This window comes from Spodoptera frugiperda, chromosome 9 (genome assembly GCF_023101765.2).
Source record: "Spodoptera frugiperda isolate SF20-4 chromosome 9, AGI-APGP_CSIRO_Sfru_2.0, whole genome shotgun sequence".
In the NCBI taxonomy this organism is placed as follows: Eukaryota; Metazoa; Arthropoda; class Insecta; order Lepidoptera; family Noctuidae; genus Spodoptera; species Spodoptera frugiperda.
Window position 1 is genome coordinate 681,044 of NC_064220.1, and position 23,221 is coordinate 704,264.

General features: G+C 36.1%; 2 protein-coding genes across 2 annotated transcripts; both read left to right on the forward strand.

The window, feature by feature from the left end:
- The first annotated feature begins 202 nt into the window (after positions 1-202).
- LOC118271248 (WD repeat-containing protein 18) lies at positions 203-1,693 on the forward strand. The gene has a single exon (XM_035587257.2). The coding sequence runs from the start codon at positions 335-337 to the stop codon at positions 1,676-1,678; it is 1,344 nt and encodes a 447-aa protein (XP_035443150.2). The 5' UTR covers positions 203-334; the 3' UTR covers positions 1,679-1,693.
- Positions 1,694-2,405: 712 nt separating this feature from the next.
- Positions 2,406-23,058, forward strand: LOC118271087 (ankyrin repeat and LEM domain-containing protein 2). Its single transcript, XM_035586971.2, has 14 exons — positions 2,406-2,589; positions 2,688-2,936; positions 5,528-5,683; positions 11,810-11,973; positions 13,719-13,859; positions 14,283-14,456; positions 14,952-15,104; positions 15,452-15,693; positions 15,987-17,026; positions 17,389-17,516; positions 19,552-19,694; positions 20,462-20,593; positions 20,998-21,199; positions 21,563-23,058. Exons 2-14 carry the CDS (start codon positions 2,699-2,701, stop codon positions 21,653-21,655), a joined length of 3,006 nt encoding a protein of 1,001 aa, XP_035442864.2. The 5' UTR covers positions 2,406-2,589; positions 2,688-2,698; the 3' UTR covers positions 21,656-23,058.
- Positions 23,059-23,221: the final 163 nt, after the last annotated feature.

A 23,221-nucleotide genomic window follows, 5' to 3' on the forward strand; every position in this document is an offset into this window, starting at 1 on the left:
TACCTAATCTATTCTAAGTTCCGAAACTAGTGCTAGTACCATAATAAAATTACTTCTCTGCTATATAATTATATAAATACCTTTGTTTAGAAAAAGAGTAACGTAGATAGTAGGTGTGTAAAATAATGCGTATGTATCAAAACACTAATCTGTATCTGTGCTGTCAATTTGTCTGTCATGTCCAGCCTTTTTGTTTATGTCAAATTGACAGCTAATTTCTTAATGTGATGACTTCTTGAATCCACATGTGACTTCAGTAAACATTAATTTAACCATAAACCTAGTCATTTTCATATATTTTTTTATAAATATCAGTGCATTTATTGAAAACGTGATGGCGACATTGTTAGAAGTTTTAGTTACTAGTGACTCGAATAATACACTATGGACGAATGCCGTGTGGGACCCACACACCGGCACCAGTTTAATGACTTACAAAGGAGGTGGTACAGCCGAAAACAAGACCGTTACGTTTATTGGGAATGATTATTTAGCAGCTGTGGAGAAGACGAAGCCAGTATTACACATATGGCCATTGAACTCGTATCAAACTGTTCAAGGCATGCGGTTTATATTGCCGGGAAAGGCAACAGCCTTCGCAGTATCACGTGATGGAGCATATTTAGTAGCTGGGATCGAAGAAAAAATATACCTATGGCAAACAGCCTCTGGTAACCTATTAACGATCATAAGTAAACACTATCAAAAAGTGGCCTTATTAAAGTTTACACCGGACGGACGCTATTTTGTGTCAGCATCTGATGACGGGATAGTCATGGTGTGGTCACTAGCCACAGTGGCTGCTCATCCTGAAGTAGACTTAGTATCACAAAGCTCTGCAGGCCAGCATGATCCAGTTTATATATTTTCCAATCACTCTCTACCAGTGAGTGACATGTGCATCAGTAAGACAGGTATGCACGGACGCCTGTGCACTGTATCCAGTGACAGAACTTGCAAAATCTACGACTTGTCTTCCGGAGAGCTGCTATTGAACCTAGTATTTGACGTTCCACTGTGCTCTATTACAATGGATGTCTTAGAGCTGAATATATTTGTGGGAACGATGGAAGGAAAAATATATCAATTTAGTCTCACAAGTCCCCCGCGTAACAGAGACGTTTTGGTGAACACGGAGGTTACTTGCCCTACTTTCTCTTTGCACACAAAGGCTGTAACTTGTTTGTCTGTGTCATTAGACGGTGAAACACTTATGTCGGGTGGAAATGATGAACAAGTAGTGTTGTGGCACATACCCAGTAAACAGCCAGTGAGAATAATGAGACATAAAGGTCCAATTACTAATGCATTCTTCACAACAAACTACCCAGCTATTTACAAACAAGATTTTTCACCTAGCATCATCCTTCATAGCTTGGAAAGGACACTAGAAAAGGATGCAGAAGAAATCACAGAGATGGAAGTCCTTATGAAGACAAAGATTAATTTCTGGCCCGAACCTCAAGAGAATATTGAAGACCATGAAAATTCAAAGGAGTTAGAGAATGAGTTCAAATACAAGGAAGAAGACCTTCTTGCCCAACTCAATAAATTAAAAATTATTAATTCCAATCTTTATTCTATGGCTGTTCAAAAATCTTTGGATTCTGTTTCCTTAGGCCAACCTCCACAAAATAAAAATAAGAATAGGAAGAGAAAACAGAAGGCTAATGAATAAATATTTTATATTGAAGCTGTTGTTGTTTCTTTTTTCTTGCTTTATGCTTAAATAGACCCAACTTGTTTCCTAAAATAGTAAATTTTATATCTAATGAGAATAATTTTTTCGACACCTTAAATTCGTTTTTAATTCTTTTTAATTTCTTTTTTTTAAGTTGTAAATATTTTGGTCATGTTCAATACGGCACTGACATTACTGTTTGTTGGCCTTGCAATTAGTTGAAATATCCCAATCAAGTTACATATTACGACTTTCCTTTTCCTATTTACTTGTAAATTAAACAATTGTGTAGATGTAGTTAGATCTGGTTTATTTAAACAAACTCAAAAACCTCATCGAAGTTAATAGATATAATATGAAAAAATATTCCAAAAATTGGCATATGAAGGAACGGCTACTTAATTTAAATACTTATTAATTAAAAATTAGATTCTTCCAACCGAAAGTAAAAACCGGTAAAGTTAAGCGTCAGCTTGATAGAGTAGTCGAGAATATCATTCCATTGTCGCAAATCGTTTAATCGTGAAGACGCATATGTATCATACAAAAATAACTTTTTTCTTACAAATATAAATATAACAAAATTGTTTTGTAGGAAACTATCCAAAAATTAAAGTTATATAATTTCTCAAATTAGTTTTATTTTGTTTCTTTTTTGTCTTTTTAGTAAGTTGTCATACTAAAGTTATGTGACAGCATTCAGATTCGGAACATTCCATCACTAGTAAACTAAATCTGTCAAAACGTCATCCACCGTTCTCTTAACGCATTTCAATTTTCTGTTTCAAAAAACGCCCGATTTTTTTTTTGATGTGGTCTAAAGTTTTGTACAAAATGCGCTGAAATTGCTAATCATTATTTGATAGTAAAGTTACGAGTATGTTTTTATGACAAGTCTCGTCGTTCAGGTGAGCGACCGTACAAAATAGGATCGTTGTAAAAATAAACTGTTCGCTAGCTGCGTTTTGCGTCACAAACAAAACAGTAAAATGTTTACGATTTTCAGGAGACGATAATATGTCGAAGGCTGTAATTATACCGGAGTGTAATAAGGATATAGGGGGTATGAAAGAGGAGTTATCACTGTCTCCGACTGAGAAACGAGATGGGGCAATCGGTGGTTTGTTTAGGCTGCTGCGACTGGATACATTGAGTAAGAAGAGTGGCTCGCCCGAGAGTCCGACCTCCGTGGAACCGCCTACCACCTACTACGGAGTTTATATACCTAGTGAAATTAAAAAGGGACCAGATGAAGGTATGTTTCCATTTAGATTTACTTGGTAGTTCTACACTAAACTTCTTAGTCATAACATTATGTCCAAACAAAGATCAAAGTTTTTAAAGTTAGTGCTAATAATTATTTAGCTTGTGTAAACAATAAAAAGAATATAATATGGACTACATGCTGTCAGCATAAGTGTCCATTTTAGCATCAGTTTTTGGAAAAGAATGACTCATTGCGTTTTGTTTATGTTTTTTTTTTTTAATAATAACATATTTATTTTCAATAACGGAAGAAAGAAAATACAATAAGCATTGACATATGTGTTTGGAAATGATTATTTTATAGGCTCGAGATTCCAACTAATATAATTAGTAATTTTATAAAGAGAATACTTAGTCATTATTCCTGAAATGTTCTTAATTAAAACTAAATATTAAACATAAAAAAATTAACTATCCTAAAATAATGGCCCCATTCTTAATTGCCAGTACTTAATTATGAATAAAAAAATGTTTGTTAACTTTTTAATGTATAATGTATAAAACCTCTTTTGTTTGTTATCTCTGAGATAGCATTGATGTGGGTCAACATTGTTATCAACTTCCTCATATCACTTAATCTATGTACGGCCTTTGCAAATTGTAATCTATTGTATTTACCTGGATTATTGCTAAGGTTGTTTACGTTTTTAGCAAATTTCATACATAACACATTTTAATATTAATAGGTTTAGGAGAAGAATAAGACTCTTATTGTTCATAATTTCCTTCTATATCACATTGTCCTCCTTTTCTAAGCTTTTATGCATTTCGTCATGTTTTATTGCAGTAACTATAAATCTTGTGACTGATTTAATGGTTAATATTATTAAAATGAAATATTAACCTCTCATATGTAAATAAGACACAATAGAAAACACATTGTGTCTTGTGTGGATCTGCGTTCCTGCATACCAAGGGTTAAAGTCGCTAGTCCAAAGTTAACATTGTTAGTACACATCTGTTTACCCCTTTATTGAATTACAGGTGTGATGTCCTATATCACATGGTTTTTACAAACATATCTAATCATCATTTACATAAACAACAACTTGTAAATAAGCCATTTTGTGTACTATTCTCTTGTCAGTAGTTGTAGCTATTGGCTTGTTTCCAAAAGGTGAAAGTACTATAATGTATTTATAACAACTAAGACTGTACTAAGGATCTAGTACGAGTTTGTTTTACGTGTAACAAGATCAAAAGGTTGCCACGTTTAGCTCTCTGATTGGTTGCTTTATTGGAGTTGGCCAATCAGAGTGCAGAATGCAGTAACATTTCAATCTTGTTACCTAATTGTAAAACAATTTATACTAAGTCCTCTATGTGTAGGTTTCTCTTTGTTCAACTTGATCTAGGTATATGTGGCTAGACTTATTATGTGTCATATTCCACCTGCAAGCTACAAGTTTACTTATGTTAGTGGGTATAAACTATAAATTCCATTGAAGATATAATATAAATAATGACGTTATTTCTGATTTGAGTTAAGGTCTGATTAGAATTCGTCTTCCATAGACTTTTTTGTACGTAAATTATTAATTATTTGATTGTATAGGTACTGTAAGGTGTATTTCATTGGGTGATTTTTGTTTTGTTATAAGTTAGGTTAGACCAAACAACACAATTTGGAAAATCATTTCATTGTCATATCAGCTTAGGTACACCCACTGTTGGGTATAGGCTTTCCTCTTTACCATGCAGTGGGTAAACTTATGCTATTTTTAGATGACTTTGGAAAACCCTTGCCATTTATTTTTCACAATATTCTATGTGGAAGCCAAGGAAGGAAAGTATGAACATAAATAAATATACAATTTCATTCTCGTCAATAGGGTTTAGTTCACAATCAATATGTTTAATGTTCGACCCAATTTAACAATTAGGTTAATGATGCATGCCCGTTTATTTTAGATGCACGGTCAACAGAGCTATTATGTGTATTTTTATAAGTATTAATTGCTACCGTACCGTAATGTCGAGCGCCCAAATACATCTGTCGAAGTAATCGCTATTTTTGCTGATTTATCTAAGACGTCTAATGCAATCAATTAATGCTTTGTATACGTTTTCAATAAAGCAGGGGTTCCCAACTTTTTATCTGATCAAAGACCACTTTTATAAATCTTGTTAAGCTAGGGATGACTATTACTTTTTTTATTTGGCCCCACACTTTGATTTTCTCATTTACTAAAAATAGTGCCTTTTGGACGATTGAAATCGGTTTCTCCTCTCAGTTGTGCCCTTTGATACGTTTAGTTCGAGTTTTGACTGTGGTATTTATTGAACAGAGGTGTGTCTTGTGTATATATTTTTTCACTTCGACCAATTTTTGGTTTTCCGGCCACCGCTTGGGAACCACTGCTATAAAGAGATATGGATAAAAGCCATACTAAATACTTGGATGTAACTTATTTTCGAACTACGTTGGACTTGGGTCTGGTCAAAGATTTCGTGGTGTCTTACGATTTCCAATATTCATAATAATAGCTTGAGTCTCTGTAAACTGTCAGGCCCTTGTTAATAATATTCCACTCTTTAATAAATAAGCAAACATTTTGAACGTTTTTTTCCCCTTTACAGAAGCGCTACATGTTTATAAGAATAAATCGGAAGCTCTCGAGCTGGTGCGAAGGTACAAGTCTGCGAGGTTCAAGGCTTTCAGGAACCGACAGGATGCTGTGTCCTTTGCGCTGCGGGGAGCTGAACCCACTGATAATACAGACGGAAATGATAGCTGTAAGTATTTATACATAGATTTTATTAGTTCATATGGCTTTTTATCCGACTTTCTGGGCGAGATTTCTAAGGTTTTATTCGTAAGAAATAACCTTTACCTGATAAATTCGACTGCACGAGTGGCGCGGTGGCTGGGTGACCGACTGCCGCGGAACGAGTAGCTGGTTCGTTTCCCGCACCGTACAACTCTTTGTGTGATCCACCAGTTGTTGTTCAGGGTCTGGGTGTCATATGTATGTTCGTAAACGCGCCCACGGTACAGGAGAAAATCCTACTGAAGGACAGCGTTTAAAAAAATAATTAGACCAAATGACAAAGAAAGTATATTGATCTGGTTATTTACGTGTAGTGCCTTGACTAAGGGAAGTAAGGTTGTAAGCCAAAGGTAATTTTGATTAGCTAATTAAGTTCGCTAGATTAACTAGTTAAGTTTCGGTTACTACTTGTCCTCAGGCGACCTATGCCCTTAGTATGAGTTTGCTTTACGCTGAACGAAACCGAAACGAATGTGCGTTCGGCGCTCTATACCCTTATTTTGAGATTGCTTTACGTTCAACGAAACCATAACGAATGTGCGTTCGGCGGCCTGATTGGCCGGCGTGTATGAACCAACCAATCAGAACGCCGGGAATGCTCTCGTTTCGATCTCGTTAAACGTAAAGCAAACTCGTACTAAGGGTACTGTATATTTGTTGCTACAGATAGTAGTATCCGTATGCCCCAGACTAATGCTTTCATTAATAAAACTAAGGAAATAAAGAAACTATAAACTATCTTATCGAATAAAAATAAACACCTAACCATTTTATTGTTTTGTTCACATAAACGATGATAGCAACAGTGTTACATAGGTCATTGACCTATCAAGTTGTTATCAAAAGAAAAATGTCTGTGTTTTGATCGTGTACTATCATAAGCACTTAGTGACAGACTTTCGTCAAGTACTTTCTTAAAATAAATGCACACACGTTTTACAATACAACGATAAATTAATGATATCTCCTTAAAGTTTCGATCTTTTCTCGGGTTATGTTTTGATGCTATATATAATATTAGATACTATAATACATAGAGGCAGTGCATGCCATAAATGGATCTACCACGAAACTTTTTTTTATGGAATAAGCCGGTGAACGAGCAGACGGATCACCTGATGGTAAGCAATCGCCGCCGCCCATGGATACTTGAAACACCAGAGGCGTTACAAGTGCGTTGCCGGCCTTTCGGGGTTAGGAATTAAAGGATTGTTGAGGAATCGGGGATTGGGAAGGGGGTAATTAGGCCTCCGGTATCCTCACTCATACAACGATAGAGTTGTTTCACGTCGTCTTGTTTAAAACTCCATGTTTTTTTTCTTTTTATATAAAATTAACTTTTTTACTATATCTATATATTAATACGTGATGCAAAAACTTTGGACCGCTTTTTACGAAAATTGCGCGGACGTAGGAGCATAAAATTTGGTACACTTATAGTTTATGTGTAGAAGAAGTGCAGCACGCTAATATTTTTCAAAAATAATGCTTATAAAGTACATTAAATCAATAAATAAAACATTACACATGCATAGTATCTGATCGTATATGACAAAACGTCAAAATCGATAGACATTGCGATGATATTCTCACGTCTCATATGAAAAGAGTTTTATAAAAGAGTTTGTTTGAGTTTGAGTTAAATAAAAATTATCCTTGAACGTATGTTAAGTGGTATTGTAAATTAAATCGTATATGGTTGAATTTCGACCACTAGGCGACCACTAGTTTATTTAAAATTCTCTAAATTTACATTTTTAAACATAACTTATAAAAATAAAAAACAAAATAACATTTAAAAATATAAAAATAGGAGCCGACCAGTAGCGGGAGCATGGCCCGAATAAATAAAATTGACTTATTATTGATTAAGTAATGCAACGAAAATTATCAAGTGAGATATTTTTTAGTTATTAAACCTCGTAAGAATTTCTAAATTATCAGTTATTTTTGCTGCTTTAGAATAAACATTATTTATTCTAGCTTTACTATACATATTTTTGTATTTTACTATCTGGCTAGTAAGTACTAGAAAACAATATGTCTTATCATGCCAAATAAATATACCATTGTGAAAATGAAAGCGTTCACTTTCCGTGCCAATGCCAAATACTTCTCACTTGCATATTGATCACAGTCCAAAAGTAGCTCTATTTCTTCATAATTAAGAAAGAATTTTAACTATTGATGTGTGTGATTAAAGACGTTTTAGCTTGATAAAATGTTTAGGCGTGGTTTCTTTTGAAATTTGTTCAGTGATGGCATCGTACGAGTCGTTTGATATCTAAAATTAGAATGGAGCTAAATATCATTCGGATATCGGAGGTGGCGTGATAGTGGGCAGATTCATTCAAGGATAAAACTGTGTGTTATAATGTATGAGTAACACGCTTTTGATATCTTGGTACTACCTACACAAGGAATCATGCGTTTATTTTTAAACAATGTTAAGTAGTGGTAAAGATTGGTTAACCCGCTTTTATCGAGTTCGTTTTGTCTTTTGGTTTACATCAACAGTTTATACGTGGCCACTGCTGACCAAAGGCCTCTTCACGCACAAAAATGTGCTTATCCCTATTTGCAACGCTACGCCTTTTATCCCCGAAGGGGTAGGCAGAGGTGCATATTACGGCACGTAATACCGCTATACGATGTACTCTGTCTCCTATGCTTATGCCTACATATGTACAATAGGGATGATGAAATACTCTATTTGACGTCAAAAACTTATGACGTTATAATAGAGTATTTCATACAATTTTTTTATCGTGTTTGACGTTTCGAAAAAAGTATTGTATTTGACTAGTAGGAAACATGCCTATTGTCACGATGCCAGCTTAATCATTAGGGACTATACAAACAACATAGCTAATTTCTTGGTATGACGCCATTTTTACGCGGGAAACTAAAATAATGACGTTGGCTTACTGCAGCCACTTCACGCCTCATTAACTATTTATTATGCTTCTCAATCAATCGATTTAGTAGAAATTAATTAGAACTTTGTAGGTGTTTAGTTCTTATTTTTGTATGAATTGGCTTATAAAGAAGGATGGATTTACGGTAACATTTGTAATGTACAAACAAGAAGGTTTACACTCAAGAGAGTGAAAACCTTCTTTGGTTTATGGCATCCACCTCGATTAGATTACATCCACTTTATCACATCAAAGGGCTTGGTACAACTTTCTTTTACGTTGAACGAGATCAAAGCGTTCGATGCTGATTGGTCGGTTCAATGCAGCCGAATCACGGCGCTGAACGCGATCTCGTTTTAATCTCGTCAAACGTAATGCAAACTCGAACTAGGCGTCTTTGTTGAGTGCCAACCCATTTAAAATACATCATTTTGAACCATTTTGGCCTCATTGTTTTCCAAGCTAAGTTACCGACAATGTGCCTAAATCATCCCCATTTCTCTACCCGTATTATTTCATTATCACAAAATAAAAGATACATAACAATCAATATTCAATTGAATGCGTGAAACAATGGTTATTGTACGCGGAAATATTGTATCAAACTTGGCATTTGTGCAAAGAATTGTATGTTGACGAAAATTATGCGCCACGTCACTTGGTGTCAAAGGTCAAGGCATGCAAGCACTTAGGTTTTAATTAGGTACCAACTAAGAAAGATGGACTGCACGGTTGGCTGCCGTGTAACGTGTAGCAGGTTCGATTCTCGCACGCAGCAACTCTTCACTAATTGTTGTTTCGGGTCTGAAAATCATGTGCATGTAAAATTGTATGTTTGTATACGTATGCAAACACGACACTAGAGAAAATCCTAGTGTAGCTCAATGTTATTTAAAAAAAAAAAATGTAAACATGTTAGAATACGCAATATAAGGTATCTTCTGGCTATCTTGCTTATGGATCATGCTGATTACTAAGCAAAGAAAAGCTTAATTTCTTATCGAATTATAAACTTTTCATGTAGATTCTTGCCCGTGAATTCAAATCTACTATCCTCTTTCTATCAAGTAAAGTCAATGTCTATTGTCCGGTAGGTATAACGTAATAAAGTCATTTCAGAATATTTTTTGTAACCTTCATGGAACTTTTTTTTCGTATTTCGTCGTAGCTTTGTGTAAAATTACAGGCGTCCTACATGTTTGCGGATCGAAAGTTTACGTGTTTTAGGTCACTGACCTCATTGCTCTACCCACATGGCAACCACTAATGGCTAATGGAACATAATTGTCGTATTTCAAGTTCTAAGTTTGAATGCCTATAGCCTTTTTCTAATTTAAATAGTCTATAGTCATGCTAGAAAAAATGGGACAAAGAAATTGTGAAACAAATTCAATTAATGGAACTTTGTTCACCAGTGAACTATGAAATCGTATGGTATTATAATAAAAGTGTGTCAATTAATCGATTTTAAAAAAATGTGGAATAAACGAGTCTAAGAAGCAGTTTCTATTTATTTCTTGTTGGTAACATATTGAGAAGCCGTTCTATTTTTTTTTTGTGTACATATAGTTTTGACTATTGAATACCTGACAATAGTAATGTACAACGAAATAATAAACGCTAGGATGGTTTGCAATCAACTGACGTTTTATAATAAACAATATACAAAGAATTTACTTATCACATAAGGAGTTTAACAATTGATAGGTCTACATACATAATTAGTTTAGAACTAATACACCAGATGACACTATTGGTAGTACATATTATTTTGTTACATATATTTAACACGAAACAGTTCGAATCCACATTCCTAATCCATGCACATAGGGAATGAAACAATCTATCGGCTTCTATTTTTCTTGGTCTTCTTCAAGGTCAGGTGAATAGGTACTTTCTAAGTCTGTGTGCTCCATCTTCGGCCACATCTTCGCTTCGCCGTTCAGAAAGCGGATTGGTGGCCAAAGACTGACTTATCAAAGCAATAAAAAAAACAAGGCAGCCAAATTGAACCTAATTGAAAATAGTTATAGCCCATTAAATTAGACATCGGTAACTGTTATACAACGGTATTATCACGCGATCTTCTAACTAACAATATTTAATGAGCCTTGAATTAGTATCACGCGTTACTTAATACTATTTAGGTGCTTTTTCTCGTAGTACAGCATAATATAGCACTGGGATGATTGGGAAGGGGGGTCCCTTCCTAATTTTCCCAATCCCTGCTTTCCCACCAACACTTAAATTCATAACACCCAAAAGGCCGCAACGCACTTGTAACGCCTCTGGTGTGTCGGCTTATCATAGACGGCGGCGATTGCTTACCATCAGTGATTGGTCTGCTCATATATCAAATATTCGCATTTATAATATTAGTAGGACTATGGACAAGTTGCATCTAAGTTTGTCAGTTATTTTACGATTCAATCAATATAATCTCTTCAAGACAGTTAGATTTGCAAGCAGAGCACCACTGATCCATACCCATTATACACACATACCATTTACTAAGCAATTGCTTATTAAAATACTTGAACAAAGAAATTATATAGGTAATTTATATTCTCTAAACTTTCTTTTACGCTTCAGTAAATTTACTATCGCATACGAATTTTAATAGATCTTTTAATTTAGATGCTAATAGAACAAGTTCTGTTTTGTCTAGCTAAAATTATTTACGTTAGCCTATTACTTGGAGATCTAATGGGATGCTAGGCTAGGCTCCGAGTCGAAGAGCAACAGCAGAAACGGGGTGGTTTTTAGTCAGTAAGCGTCTCACACTTCCTCTCGCCTCACCCAAGGCCGGATAAGTACTTGTACTTTGTATTTTTTTTAAATGTGTCTACACGTACAATAGGATTTTCTCCTGTGTCGTGGGTGCGTTTACAAACATACAAGTTCACATACACACGACACCCAGACCCGAAATATCTATTTGTGTATCACACAAAGGGTTACTCTGTGAGGGACAGCAACTGCTCCAACCGTGCTGTCAAAATCAAGTCTTTGGATGATTTTCTCCCCTCCAAAACAAAAGCCTATTACTTGGTTTATGTATTTTTAAACAAATCGCTACAATCCTTTAACTAGCGAAGAAAAGAGATAACTTATCATTGCTATTTAACATAAATAGACAACTATAGTCATAACATTCTTATTTTCTTTTGCAGCGATTATGGGAGAGAAGCCGTATCCATTCAAGGCGCCTTCTCCTCAAGACATGGTGGCGCTCAGGAAGGCGATAGAAGCTGGTCTCGCTACCACCGTGAGAGACAGAGTGTGGGACAACCCGAGGTTTCTAGTCAGCAGTGGGAATACACCCGCTATTATGCAGGTAAATGATGAAAGAAGTTTGTGTTCGATAGAATTTGATTTAATTTGTAGTCCGTATAAGATGAGAAAGGTCAAAGCGTCTTTAACAATATGGAAATCCATCCGAATCTAATCACACTAATATTATAAATTGTTTGTTCGTCAATCACGCTGAAACCACTGAACGGATTTTGATGTAATTTGATAAACAGACAGGTTGTAAGCTGTATTAGGTGATAGGATACTTTTTATCCCACGGTAAAGCTAGCGAATCGGCTGGCAGAAGCTAGCAGTGAAATAATTCTAACATAACGACGTTACTAACGTATTTCTATATACTGAGTCTTGAAGGATTGTTTATATTTAAATAGTTTAAAGGTTTAAGTTTATCAGAGAGTGCTTCTGTCAAATGTTCCTTGGTTGCCTCTCACGACACCCGTAGGAAGAACAGAGATGGTGCCAAATGTACTCTATTCTATCATAACACAGCATTTATCTGATTAAATAACAACAAAATAAAGTATTGACAATAAACAAGTCGTGTTACAACGTGATTGAGGTGCAAATGACTTATTAAGGTAATTAGCATTCAATAGACTAGGCGCAGTTAGTTGGCATGGCGTTAATGACACACAAACGGACATACCTACACGTTATTGTAATTAAGCATTGTACAAGGTTAGTGTCTGTCTTGTCCCTTGAGTAAGCTGAACATGAATGGTTAAAGGAAATGTGTGACTTAAACCGTGGTGGTAGGGTTGAAGTTTTATTGAGCAGTGTTGTTGGTAGAAAATCTTGGCTGTTGTAACATTGTTTTTAAAGTTCAGAATACCATGATGAGTTAATGTTTGAGATGATAAAACGGGGGAATAGAATTCAAAGGGTAAATAGACCCAGGAATGGGGTGAATAGATGTTAGAAAATTTTCCCAACATGTTTATGTTTTCATAAACAACTTCATTTCTGTATCTATTAACCCCGTTTTACGGTATTGTAGTTACAAAACCGTTTACTAGTCACAATATTAGGTATTTCTATTATAAGAATATGGATTACTCGATTTCAAAACTGCTCAATGATCTCATATCATAACACAATATCGACCAAAAACAATGTTTGTGTAGGTCGTACTAAATACCTACTTAAACTGTGTTAATTCCAAAATCTCCTCGACATAGAGTCTATTTTAAGTATTGATGATATTATAACCGTCTTATTAGAATCAACTATTGATATTTACATTTTGAACCAAATCAAATAGCCATTTTTTAGTTGAGTTACAGATAAACCTCACGATAAATACTTCATGTTACGCCCTTTATAGAGTAAGCAGAGGTGCACATTACTTACGGCAAAATGCTACTGTTCACCCACTTTTCACCATTTGTGTTATAAGTCCCATGTATATAGGGGTGAGCCTATATACCGGGCACATTTCCAGACTATGTGCTACCACTGAGAAATTTTCGAAAAATCGAAAAACCCCCAGTAATACTTTGCCCGACCCGGGAATCGAATCCGAGATCCTTTGTCCGGCAGTCGAACTTGGGATAACTCAACCGACGAGGCAGCACTCGGCGATCTTCGTTTCGCCGCCAATGATTTTCACTGTTTTCCTGGTTTTGTCTTGTTTTTTTTCATGAATTTTCTTTGCTATGAACCTTTCCAACGAATGCAAAACCGTGGAAATCGGTTCGTGCGTTCTGGAGTTATAGCGTCAGGAAGAAAAACCCGACTTATTTTTATATAAGATTTTGTTTATTCCAGGAAGGGTCTCGTTACAACGCATTGCATATAGCAGCTAAGGCGAGTAACGCGGAGATCTGCAACCTAATACTGACGACGGTCGGCAACCCCATGTTTGTGCAGACGTTGTACGGCATGGATGCTGACCCCGAGTCTTGTAAGGTGAGGTTATGTGGTTTATACATTGTTATCGTAATTTTAGTAACTTGTACAATTGTACATGTATATTGTATGCCGTATTGTTTGTATGTATATCTGTTACCTATTTGTTGCACGTTAGTTAATTATAAGTTCACACTAAAAGGGCTGAATGTATCTAGATGGAATTTAGCACAGAAAATAAGTGCAAAATATATTTTGTCGCATTAAAATGTACAATTTGTATATGTTTTGCGCCATCATTACATACGTAGGTAATAACAAATAAATGCGTAACATACAAATTGAAATAAGTGAAACACCCATCTTTACCCAATTTCCTCAATTTTCCACTTAGTTTTCCAAGGCTTTACACTTTCATAATGCAACATTTTACTTTTAAATCGTCTTGACTTTTATAACATATAGCTATGTCCCATTTTACAGGAGTTTGCAAGTATCCTCGTGGACCGCTACCTGAACACTCCGGACAAGGCTATCAACGAGACCCCCCTGCACTTCGCGGCCAAGTTCGGCGCGGAACAGGTGGTGGACGTGCTCACTGCCTTCCCACAGTGCAACCGCACTGCTGTCAATAAGTACGGGGAACAGCCTAAGGATGTGAGTGAGATATTTACAATGAATATAAAATTACAATTATCTAAGATCCATGACAGTATTCGTTCATGATTGTACCTACTGTAGATCCTGGCTTACAGGAGTTGCAGCGGTATGGGAGGTTGTGGCTGGTTTGTCCCATAAAAAAGACTTCTCTAACCATCTTAGGTCGGTTTTTCTTACAGAGTAAGGAATCATGATAAGATAGAGATAGATACATTACACATTCTGTTCTTCAAAAGAGTTTGCAGGACACCTTAATGTGAATACACACTTTTCTCTAGTTATATACTATGCATCCCATAGGGAAGAAACATTTGCCATACACCTGGTATAATATCTGATTTCCTACTATGAATGCAGATTCCTAAAAAAATCTAAAGAAAATCACTTTGCCCGACCGTATAGAAACTGGTACCTTGATAATAGCACATGCAACTTATTCTAATATGTTTTAAAATCAAATCTTATAATGTTTTCAATCTTTTTCACCGTCAGATAATCTGCAAACGGGCTTCAAACTGCGAGGCGGGCGTGGCGAGCCGCATAGCGTGTATGTTGCAGGAACGTTACTATGTCCCCGTACTGCATACTGAGGACGGCAGCGGCGTGCCCACTATAGGGAAGGCCTTCACACCGGCCGTGCCACCCGTATGTATATTTTGTTCATATTATTTACTTATTAATTTTGAAAGCGGTTGTTTGCGCAATTTGATTTTGGTCTATGATTTTTTGCGCATCTGTTGCGCTTACAATTTCAAAGTGTTGGTTCTTGCTTTTTATTTTATTGAATTTAATGATATTGATAAAGAGTTATTTAGAAATATTGTTACGTAAAAAACTGTCCAGTGGTTTTCAAGATATTTAGTGTTGTGTACTAATTTACTCAACTATTGTTGTATTCACAAGTTAAGTCAACTAAAAATAGCCAAAACTTTTGAAAAGAACAACCTTTTTAAAGCCATTATTACTCTAATAAACTTTGTCTTCATTTCCAGGATATAAACCGCGATCCATTAAGTCCTCGCTATGAGATCCGTGCCTACGCGGGTCCCATGGAGGCTCGTGCCGCGGAACTGTTCCGTCGTCGCTGGAAGACGCCGCCGCGCGCCCCCGCGCCCTCCGCGCCCCCGCCCCGCCTACTACAAGATCATAGTCCCGCGCCCCCGCCCAGTCCCAGCGCCAAATCACACACATTTAGACTTAAGGAGATTACTAAGGGATTAGAAACTGTTGGCAGGTATGTGGAACTGAATTATGTATGGAAAAAGACGATTTTTGTTTATTTTTTTATTCCTTTAGGTTGTAGAAGAACAGAGAGAGCGAAGGAGACACATCAAATGTGTTTGTATGATATGGTCTATGTTTGAACAACATAATTTTAGTTGTAAATAGAAACCACAGAGTGAAAGCAAACCTAGTACGATCCTACATTATTTATTCGATAAGCGTATTCCTAATAAAGTGTTATCGGGTTTAATCCTAAGAAGATACCATGTTCGCCTTAATCTATTTTGAACATTTTCTTTGCAGGAGTTTAGCGGAACAAATGAAAGTGGGTTGGAAGGAATACTGGCCGTTTTTGGACACGTTCACCGACCTTAGAACACCGGAAGGTCTGACGTTACTCGAGAATTACCTCAAGAGTAAATACGATAGCGCTTGTTCATTCGCCTATACTGATAGTTGTGCCCAATCTCACGTGCCTGAAGACCTCTCGCTGTCCAGAATCAGTCTCTCCATATCCCAACAAAGTCCTTCAAAGGAGTCCACGCTAAGCCCCATGTCGGAGCTCTGCGTTGCCATGAAATCCTGTAAAATAACCAATGAAAGACCAGCGCATTGGAGGAAAACTGATCCTTTAAGACAGAGGTTATGTAGACAACCTGGACCGAAGACCTTGAATGGCGATACTCCGGTAGTAAACCATACAGTGAGCCAGTTGTTATGTATAGAGCGCACATGCCAAGTTTTCGCTAAAAGAATAGCGGACGCGCTAACATTTTCTCTCAACGCCGAGCCTGAGACCGCCGGCGACGCACTCAAGTCCGAGTCCAAACACCTTCAACATACAATCTACACGTACATGGACGACGAGCGATTTCAAAAGATAGACTTTGCCTTAATACATTCTAGACTAGCGCAGTTAGTTGTGTACAAACTAAAGCAACAAACGAGTGACTTAGACGACATTAACCATTTATTGGAGTTTCTTGTGAGACTCCGATGTCCGAATGACGATATATTTAGCTCAGACGACGAAAGGAAACCGAATTATAGAGGTCCCAGTAGAGTGAAAATGACTCATGTGATAGACGGCCATGTTAGATGCTTAACTAGTTTTATATGTGAGGAGTTGACGGAAGCTGAAGGGCTGAAGGCTCCGGCAATGTCGGAGATTGAGTGTACAGAGTTGTGGCACAAAGCCTCGAAGTGCCGGTGTGACTGGAAGATCGAAGTGTTCGAACGGAATAGCAAGAAGAACGCGTCGTTTAGGAAGAATAGATCTATACTGTCGACTAGTCCGAAGAGCGAGAGTTTTATTAGAAGACTGACTTTTGATCAAGATATTGGTAAGTAACTTTCATGCTGTTTCTAGTAGCCAGGAGAAAGCCTTACAGTGAGCCATCAATCAAATCAATCAATATTGATATATTTAAAAAGTGTTACATCATTAACACTTTTTAAATATTTTATTACATTTCTTAAAGTTAACTCTCGTTTTATAAGTGTCTAGTACTAGCACGCGTAAGGCAAGAGTTACAATAAAACGAGTACTGACATGTTCTAATAAGTCCTCATACAAGGCATGTAAAATGTATCTTGTCCTTACAATAAGACCTTAAAGTTTCTATAACAAGTTTCCGTTTCTCGTGGGCTGTTATCGTGAATATTAAAGTGTTTACATCAATATTAACAAAGTTCCATATCCCAGGCGACGGCAAACTGCAACACAGCGAGATGTCCCGCGTAGTGAGCGTGAACTCCCCGGCCGGCGACAGTGGCGCCCCCACCGCGCTCTACACGCTCGACACCAACAAGTGCCAGGTGCTACCCGCTGAGGTCAGTGTTCTACTAGTTACTACCTCCTTAAACCTCATTTAACTTTTATACAATAGAAAACGCATTGTGTCTCGCATGGATCTGTGTTCTGTCATACCAAGGGATAAATTTATTAGCGAACGCGCAAGAGGATTCTGTTAAAAAACTATTCGTTAAACGTATTATTTATTATAAAACATCTAGCATAAATATCTATACTATCCACATAGGTAATTTCGTTAATATCAGTCCAGCCGCTTAGGATTTATTACATGCACATTCTAAATTCTAAACTAAATAAAATGACAAAGAACACATAACATTTGGGTGAAATGGTATTATTGTTTATTTACGTAACATTAATTATCCATTTAAAAGACAACTTTAAAGCATAATAGGTATTATGCTAAATAAGGTTAAGATACAACATTTATAACAATTCAATGGCTGACGTAATAATATCAAAACAACAATAATAAGTAACTTACAAAAAAACATCAATGTTTCATTATCTTTCTTTCATCTGAGTCTTAGTTCTAATAACAAATATTACAGTAATAGCGATACCAGCAAAGGAATTCATGATCAAAAACCCATCATCCAATATTTGATCCATGTGACTATATTCAGGTACGACATCCGTCATCAAAATACTGACAAACGACCCAAAACTCGTTATACAAAACAAAATAAACGATATCACACTTGATACTACAATACTAGCTACTTTACTATTAGCTCTCATCTTTACATCAAGAATAACATTGTAGATTTTAAAGAAGAAATACATATTCACTGTTAAGACACCCAATTTCACCCATGTGTATGAAAATAAGAAGAATTCGTAGTACCTAGTCGCTAGAACTGGGTCTAAAGCTCCCAAAGGTATGGTAAGCAACCATATTAAACAGGATAGTACCTTAAAGTTTATGTCTTCGACTCCTAACACAATCACAAATTTGTCGTATAATATCTTCGTGTACACACACATCCAACATATAGTCACTGCTTCTGAGTGAGTCAACATGCCCCACAAAATGTCACTCTGCATAGCATTAAATATGTCGAAAGTTAGTAAAAACTCCACAGTGGTGTTTAATAATCTTGCTATTGTTAATTGTGTGAGAACCATCTGATCAGTTTTTCGTATTTTCGGCACATACTTGTATAGGACTAATTGTATGATTAAACACGCTGTAGATAGAACGATTCCCGTTGTCCACGTGTTTCTCATCGCTTTTCTGTTGTCCCAATCGAAATCAAAGTCCGACATTTTCGAAATTTGTTCTCTAGACTAGTAAGATGAAATTATACTAAACTTGTATTAAATTAAATACAATTCTGTTCCTTGCTTCTATATGCTATCAATGTATTTTATGCGTCAAGTGTTACGTCAAGGTCTTATGCGTCATGTAAACAGTTCACGTAACCCATTCGCGGTTTTCGATTTTATTGCGGCTTATAATAAGGTTGATAATGTATTGAAGAGTTTTGACAGTATAGAGTAGGTTGATGCTCTCGCGTCTGTATTTGCATAATAAATGACTTGTTGAGTTTGTTCGTGTGTGTGTGACGTTTGTTTTAGTAGAGCAGCTTTGTTTTCGAAATATTCTGAGTCATATCATAATGAGTAGGTCTGTTATATCTTAAACCTCTTTTAATTACATACTTGATTAGTGCTCCTTTTTCGATGAGTCAAGTTTTTTATCCAGTAACAGGTAGGGACAATTTTATCAGAGGGGCATTGTAACAATCACTTTACGTCAGTAAAGCTACAGATTTTCAGTTAGTCGGGGTGGGTACTGAGGGATTATGATTTTCGATTTGTTATCCTAACATAATCATAATTCAGCGCCACTTCCATCTGATTTCGTTTAACTGAGATTCTAAACAGGCTTATAAATTTTTTGGCATAGAGTTGTTCTTGAATAGGTTTAACTTTGAAAGTTGGGAAGATTATACAAGCTAAAACTGCTGGCAAAAAACATTTCAGTATCGAAAGTTAGTAATTACTTTAAGTAACTAATACTAAACTGTTACTTTATACTCTTTACAGATATCGGACGATGACTCAGTAGCGTCGTGCAATTCTGATGTCGATGACGAGGACTTCCACACCGCGTCTGAACACTCGGAGAAGGAGGATGATGACATGGAAGAGGCCAGCGACGCGGCCGTAGCGGAGCCTTTTATTTATGGGTAAGTTTATTAACCTTTCTCTTTCTTTCGTCTGTGGGTATATGAGACAACAATAGAATACACATTGTGTCTCGCACTGATCAGTGCTTCAGCATACGACGGGTTAATAGAATCTGGAATCTATTATATTTAACTTAAAGACTGACGACTGTTGATGAAAGAGGTGTGTTAGAATCGTAGCAATTGGCGTTCCATTGTCTCTGCCTACCCTGATGGGAGACAGGTGTAAGGTTGTGTATGTATGTATGTTGTTGTATTGATAATCTTGTTGTTGCATCATACTAGCTGGATACTTAAGGACGTATCATACTTTTAGGCACTGCTGCAACCAAGCAATAAACTTGTCATTTGTATTTGAACATTAAATCTTATGACGTATGCTATAGTATTTGATATCGTCTATACATAACAGCCCTTTATAAGTTCAAATACTGTGTAAAAAAATATAACCGCCTGTTTTACAATCTCCATAAATGCCCGATAAACTTATGTGACAGACAGTGCATACAGGTTACATTCTTAATTAAAATTTATCTAGATCATAGCGGCTATCCAGACATTGTAACAGGTCCTAAATAACGGTAATACGAAGTGAATAGGGATCGAGAGGTGAATAGGTACAGGGAAATTCTTCATAGTATCTCTATTCACCCTTCTTCTGTCCCTATTCATCTCTCGATCCCTATTAACTCCGTATTACTGCTATTTAGCATTTTTTTAATATGAAACTGGCTGGGTGTATACAATAATGATGTTCTATGTTCCAGCGAGGAGCCGTCGAAGATGGACCGGCTGGTGTACGACGCGCTGCAGTCCACCTCTATATCCGCCGACCAGTACCCCAACGTGTACCGCTGGAGACACCACGTGGCGCTCTACCCGCCCGACCAGAGAGACAAGTTAGTGGGCAGAATAAACATAACAATATTATAATATTAAATGAATAATATTTCAATATCCATACTATAACTAGCTGGCCCGGCAAACTTCGTACCGCCTCATTTTTTTTTTCTTTGAACTTCACATATAATTCAAGACCAAAATTTGTCAAAACGGTCCAGTCGTTCTCGACTTTTGGCGAGACTAACGAACAGCAATTTATTTTTATATGTATGTATAGGACATTATAAAGTTTGTAAAGATAAAAAATCAAATAGAAAAATTGTATATGTGTAAGATAGTTTATTTATCAAGGAACGCTAGAACATCATGCTACGACTAATAAGAACCAAGCGGCTGGTGAAACCATGCGACATTAGATATTATTTAGATAAAAAGTTAATTATTATTAATTGTTTTTTAGATGGTTGCCAGCCCCATCAATAGAGGACAGTATGTGTGTGAGCATGTCCCTGGGTACAGCGAGCCCGGGCTTCATGAACAGCCCGGGGCTGGCGAGTAGCTCGGCAGTGACGAGTAGTCCGGCAACAAGGCCCGGCCGCAGCGCCGCGCGGTGCTCCACGCCGTGCAGGGATCGAGACTCCGCTAGAGCGCCTCCACTACAGGTATATAAAATAATGGACTTTTTATGATTCAAATTGTTGCTTTTAAGTTTGTGATGTCAATATTTCTTAAGAGGTTAGAGATAATTCCCTAGTTTTGAAATTTGTTTTTTGTGGCGTCTTTCGTGTGTATAACTTTTGAGTTTGTTTCGACCCTAAAGATGTGCTATGTAGCTTACATATGTATCTCTCACATCTGGTGGAAAAACACTAATAACAAATATTTCCTTGTGGAGAGAGATACTATTTTGTACTCTAATCACTGTTTTAATGTTACAGTAAATAAGTCTCAAAGACATTTCTTACCATTTAAGAACACACTCTTCTAATATAACACTTAGTATTAACATGTTTGTTTGTGTACAGGTGTCGACCTGGCTCCGTGTGACGGGCCCCAACTCCCCTCGGTCCGCGCTGGCAGTCAGGAACGCGAACCACAACGTCAGCTTCGGCTTCTGATCCACACTCCCCGCTACCATACTCATGGCAGTCATGCTAAACTTGTGGCCTTTTAAATTATATATCATCACTTTACATCACTCGGTTAAAAGAAAATTCTCAATCGAAATTGACATACAATTCAGCGTTACACACGCATCATTCCTATATCGGTTATTGGGCAGCAAAAATATGTAAATTGTTTAATTGTAATTAAAAATAGTTAACATTTCTTTAAGATCTAACAAAACTTAGGTATTATTAACTCATTTTTAGATACGAAAACATAAAATGTGAATCTACACGTATTTAGTTAGTGACATGCATAATTCTAGTGTCTCGATATTAATGTTTCACTCCCCGATTAATATAAATTAGTTTATTTAATAATTGAATATAATTCGATGGTGTTTGAATGTTTATTTCTATGATTATTTTTAATTGGAGAATGTTTATATATTTTGTTTAATTTTCTCGTAGGTAATGTGGATTGGCGCAGTACTATTAAGTTCATAGTCCATTTCATTTCATTTGTAAACTAAATTTAATGTGACTAACGCTCTTATGTAAACAACCCTATGTACTAAAGAATGACAAGGTCCATTGAACTAAGTATTAAAATAAAAAAATGGAGTTCTAAACTTTGATTGAATTAAAGCAAAGGGTTGTTCTTTTTGTATGTTTTACATCACATTCGTAGGTTAAGACATAGCTAACATGACTTAATATAGAGCTCGTTAAAGCTTATATGTTTACAAACATCTTTAATCGTCTGCTGTGCAGCGTTGTGCATCAATCATATTGATGACAAACGAAACGCCAACGATAAGTACTTATAATATAGTTTCAGGTAATAATATAATACTCTTTGTTATTGATACAAGTATATATACTTTCTATTATAAATAGAAAGGTGTATTGAAATTATATTCAATCAGTAAAGAGTTCCGCTAACGTTATGTAACAAATCTCATGTACGTCGTTGTTTTAGACAAATTAGTTGTTAGGGTTTACAAACGCAATACGAACAGGAATCGTTGAAAATGATTAGAATTATTGTTTGAGCGCGCATTTGGCACAAAACCGTTGTGATTCATATTAAGTAATTAGTGATTCGTTAAAAGCAAGTTTGTTTTGTAAACCACAGTAAGACATTGTCCTAGTTGCATTTGTTTTTATATATTATTGTGACAATAAAGTTGTTTCACTGCGTTGATTAGCATTTAATGTAGTAAGGTCACGACGTAGGAACTCTGCGGATGCCAAAAGCTGTGAGTTGTTGATATTACGTCTACGAATGTTTGTACTTTTATATTATTCAAAGATATGAGATATTGGTAAACAAAAATGTATGTTTTATATGATATTATAATGTTTTAATTCACATAGACGATAGATAAATAAATTATGACTGGTTCTTTTTATTACTGTTGTTTTTTTTAATCCCTGTAATAAGTAAACCGATACAATAATATTTTTAAGTTTTTTACACTTTACAAGTCAGCACAGACTACTATAATGTAAATGGGAGATTAATATTTATTTTAATGTCCGTCTTGTAGATTATTATGAGACATTAGACACGTA